This window comes from Atractosteus spatula, chromosome 21, assembly GCF_055471065.1.
Source record: "Atractosteus spatula isolate fAtrSpa1 chromosome 21, fAtrSpa1.hap1, whole genome shotgun sequence".
Lineage (NCBI taxonomy): Eukaryota > Metazoa > Chordata > Actinopteri > Semionotiformes > Lepisosteidae > Atractosteus > Atractosteus spatula.
The window spans coordinates 14,944,863-14,949,168 of NC_142726.1; the positions used below are offsets into that span (position 1 = coordinate 14,944,863).

At 41.6% G+C, this 4,306-nt stretch overlaps 1 protein-coding gene across 1 annotated transcript; it reads right to left on the reverse strand.

Moving 5' to 3' along the window:
- Positions 1-260: 260 nt before the first annotated feature.
- irx5a (iroquois homeobox 5a) lies at positions 261-4,306 on the reverse strand. Its single transcript, XM_088938707.1, has 3 exons — positions 3,632-4,306; positions 1,967-2,372; positions 261-1,496 (listed from the first exon to the last, which is right to left on the reverse strand). The coding sequence occupies exons 1-3, from the start codon at positions 3,872-3,874 to the stop codon at positions 787-789; spliced, it is 1,359 nt and encodes a 452-aa protein (XP_088794833.1). The 5' UTR covers positions 3,875-4,306; the 3' UTR covers positions 261-786.

Sequence of the window (4,306 nt, forward strand, 5' to 3'; positions counted from 1 at the left end):
TCTAACTCCTGACGAGTTGTATTGTATTGTGCCTTGTAATATTTCGGTAAAGACTAAATTATTTTTTATGTACACTTAAAAAAGACCTCTTATTATTTCAAATCGGAAGGTTCCACATTTATATATTCCGATTATATATTCCTAATAAGTGTATAAAATTTCCTCTTTTTAAATATAGATTTTCAAAAGATATAAATATATAAACAGATTTTAAAGGAGTGATTTAGCTATTTATCTAACAAAATAGATAGTGAGATAGGTTTTCTTAAACGTCTCTTTAATTTTTTACATTTTACAAAGGCGACGGTAAACTGTCCGATAAATATAATTCTTTCTCTTTTTTAAGAAAGAAATATGAGAAAATCAGTACACACTTATGGGAATCAAGGATCAAAAAATAGATAAATTATTCTTATTTTTATAACTATGAAGAATTTTGGACACAAGTACTGATTATATTTATATCCCCAAAAACAACATTAATGGCTGTACAAGTTTTTTTTTTCATAATTTACTTCAAAGATAGTGTATTGTCCATTTTAAATACAAAAATGCTACATTAAATATACATATTAGTTTTAATACAAATAGTCTCAGGATTCTGCAGCGATTAAGACAATTCTTGGATGTTACATCTTTTGGATTAACCATATATCCAGAAACTAAAATTTCCTCACTGAAATATTTTTCTTTCTGTTTTCTCTCTCGACGTATTTCAGATCATTGTTATTTTTTGCCAACAACGATAATAAATAAGTGTCCCAGTAATCGGAGAAGAAGCCGATATTAAATGTTTGACATACCTTTCTTTAGCTCATAAGGGGAGTCTTTACAAAGATCTACTTGTGTGTGGACTCTTACTTTGCTCTCTTTAACCAAAGCCTCTGCTCTATTTAAAACAGTCTGATTTAATCCATTGAAGTGTGCAGTGGACCCAGTGGTGGAGCCGTGGTTGCTGTGAAGATGCCCAAAAGTACCATAGTTCGTGTAACCTGCATAGAAGGGAGACGCGTAGTAGATGGGCCGAGACAATACTGTGCTGTTCGGAAAAGTGCACTGAGACGGAGACCGAGACGGAGAAGACGGGGTGCCCGCGATCACTGAGCTCTGAGCCGGTCCTGCTGGCTGTGGGACGTCGGTACTTCCCTTAGACCTGTCCGAAGAAGTGGCAATCTCAGCGAGAGACCAGAGTTTGGGTTTGGGCGCCACGGGGGGCGAGTGGATCACAGACGTGACGACGCTGTTGCTGTGGACAGAGTTCCCTGTGTTGGAAGCGTGCACCATTTCAGCCGGCTTGTCGTGGGCAATAATCTCGGTTCCTCGAGGCACGGCGGAAGGGGTAGAGGTGGTGGGTTTGGGCGACTCGGGCAGGATTTCTGTCCTGTCTTCGTGATCTTTTAATTCCGAGTCAGTCAAAATGGGATCTATTTCTTTTCCAGGACCCTCGTCTTTGAATCTGTCGCAAGTAATGTCCCCGGGGTTAGGTTTGTGTTCACCTGTAGAGAAATACAAACAGCCAGTTATTGCGGGCTTACTATCTTTTAAAGGCAGTTCACAAACACGTGTTTCAGACTTAACGATTGTCATCACGACCCTACCTGTTTATTCTTTACACACGAAACATTTCAAGGTACAAAAATATCAGTAATACGTTGGTAGCATTATTAACAAGATTCGTTTTTCAAATTCCAGTTAAGACCGGGACGGTGTTAAAGAGATATGCGTGGTAGAGTTTTTGCCTGTTTTGCGGCGTTTCTTCGGTTTAGGATAAAATTAATTACTTTTAAAAGATATAGATTGGCAGTAGTTCTCAACCCACAACCGGGAAAATGAAGCGAGGACAAGCTGATTATTATTTAAAAAGCAATTGTTGCATTATAAATAATATACCACCATTAACCAGCAATCAATTTTGCTCCCTGAGTGGAAACGACTGAAATGAAAAATTCATTAATTTTCTGCCGACCTGACTCGGTGTCTGTCGAGTCTCCCTTTTCCGTGGGTTTGTGCGGCTCCTCGTCGTCATTTTTCTCAAGATCGATATTCTCTTCTTCTTCCTCGTCCTCGCTCCGGTTCCGTGGGGTCCAGGTCATCTTGTTCTCCTTCTTTAGCCTTCTCCTGGCGTTGGCGAACCAGGTGGACACTTGCGTGAGGGTCATTTTGGTGATGATGGCCAGCATGATTTTCTCGCCCTTGGTGGGGTACGGGTTTTTCCTGTGCTCGTTGAGCCAGGCCTTCAGCGTGGCTGTAGCATCCCTGGTGGCATTTTTCCGATATGCTGGGTCTCCATAAGGGTATGAGCCTAGCGGAGCCGCGTACGGGTGGTACCCTATAGAGCCGGCCATCCCTGGGGTGTGATCATACGGAGATCCCTGAAAGAAACCGCATAGATTATAGGACATTAAATACCCACCACACTTGTGGCACCGATGGACAATGTGAATAAGCCTTCCAAAATGAAGGGGATTAAATAAGCAGTATCGTATATGTAGGCCTTGTTTGTTTGTACATATATACTACATATATTAATGTACGAATTCAGGCGAATCGCTAGTGTAAAGTGGTAGTATAATGTTTCAATTTTTTTCAACATTTATTTTACCCCTCCCTTCCCCAAGTCAGTATTTAACACGCGGAGCGGAAACTTAATACACCGTTACAATGTTGAATTAACATTTCGGGTATGTTTGGATTTGCAAAATATCCCGCAGCGCACTAAAATGTTACTGCCTATCCATTCAAGCCAAGTACGTGCCCTTAAAAAGGAGACGCAAGGCAGAAAAATAAACAGATAAAGGTAATAAATGGTGCCGATGCTTTTCGGGACGCATCAGGGAGAACACATCAAACTCCTTTATTTCCTAATATGTTTAAATTATTTCACATTCAAGCCAGCCGCCGTTTGTGATCAATTATTTAATCCAAAAGACAACGGGATAAATTACGTCGAAGACAAAAAAAACCCCCAAAACAAATCAAAAACAATCAAGGGAAGACAAAAAAAAAGTTGTTGCAAGAGAGAAAAAAGAAGAATAAAAATAAGAACCAGGTTTACTCCCAAGCGCGGTGGACTGGAACAGGGAAATCAAATCAACTCACTAGAACGTTTTGCGTTCGCAAGCGCACAAATAAAGCCATTGTAATAATAATAATCATAATAATAATAATAACAATAATAATAATAATAATGTTTAGGTCATTCTGCCACAATATTGTTATCTTTCCCCACAAAAATCAACCAACAGGCAATTCACCCACAGCCAGATTTTGGGAACTAAAACATTTTCCGTTCTTGCGCATTTGTTTTTACAACTAATCATGGGAATAGCCTAATAATTTTTTTAGAACTGATTACACATCCACATACATAAATATACATATGGCCTGCTTAAACATAGTCAAATTGTGCTTATAGAGTTATCTTTCCTGGGGGCAGGAGGTTTCATGCGAAACAGAAAGAACAACAATGAACAGAAAGCGTCCTTAAGAAATACCCTGGAGTTGTAGCTCTTCAGCACCGCGACACCCGGCTAACAGATCGAGCTATCGATTTCAAAGTTTTCGCAAAGGCCAGCTGTATCGACTCCTAAGCCTGCATGCGCGGCGCTGTATTGAACACAAGCGCACTCACCACGTACGAAGTGAATGTAGCCGCCGCCGCTGGGTCCGCACTGTACTGCAGATGAGAGTTGTAGCCCGGCGAGGGGCTGGTAAACGCTGTAGATCCTGCATACGGAGCAAAAGCGGAGCCCGAAGAAGATCTCCCAAGTTCTTCAGTCCTGGGTCCCGAGATCACACTTGTGCTGTACGCCGGGCACGAATACAGTGCCAAAGAGGCGGACGGCTGATACAAGTAGCCTTGAGGATACGCCATGGCTAACCACCAGAAAACAAGCCACTTATTTGCGTACTTTTTTCTTTGACTCAATCACGCTCTTTCTGATCAGAAATCATAGAGACTCGCGGCGGCAGACCCCCTGTTCGGTACGTGCTTATTGTATTTTCTTTCAAATTGATTTGGGGGGTATCTGTCAGCAGAAGCAGATCTGCGACTTAGGTGTTTACTTGCTCGCGGCTTTCTTTTTTTTTGCGCTGTCTTTCTCCGTTCTCTCTCTCTCTCTCTTTCTATCATGCAGAAGAAGTTTTTTTGCCTTCAGTTTGGGGGGCTTTGCTTAGGAAAAATGTCCTGCCAAGATGCTAAGTTGGAAATTGAGGATTCTGACGCCTACTGCGCGTGGATCGCTCCTCCTCTCTGGGTGTTGTCAGTGAAGGAGCAGGCGAAGCTCCTGCCCTGCCTGATGAACGC

Coding starts and splice junctions, on each gene's coding strand:
- irx5a (XM_088938707.1), bottom strand. CDS start 3,874: ATGGCGTATCCTCAAGGCTACTTGTATCAGCCGTCCGCCTCTTTGGCA. Junction 2,373..3,631: donor CTACATTCACTTCGTACGTG/GTGAGTGCGCTT, acceptor GGTTTCTTTCAG/GGATCTCCGTATGATCACAC. Junction 1,497..1,966: donor CTCGACAGACACCGAGTCAG/GTCGGCAGAAAA, acceptor ATTTCTCTACAG/GTGAACACAAACCTAACCCC.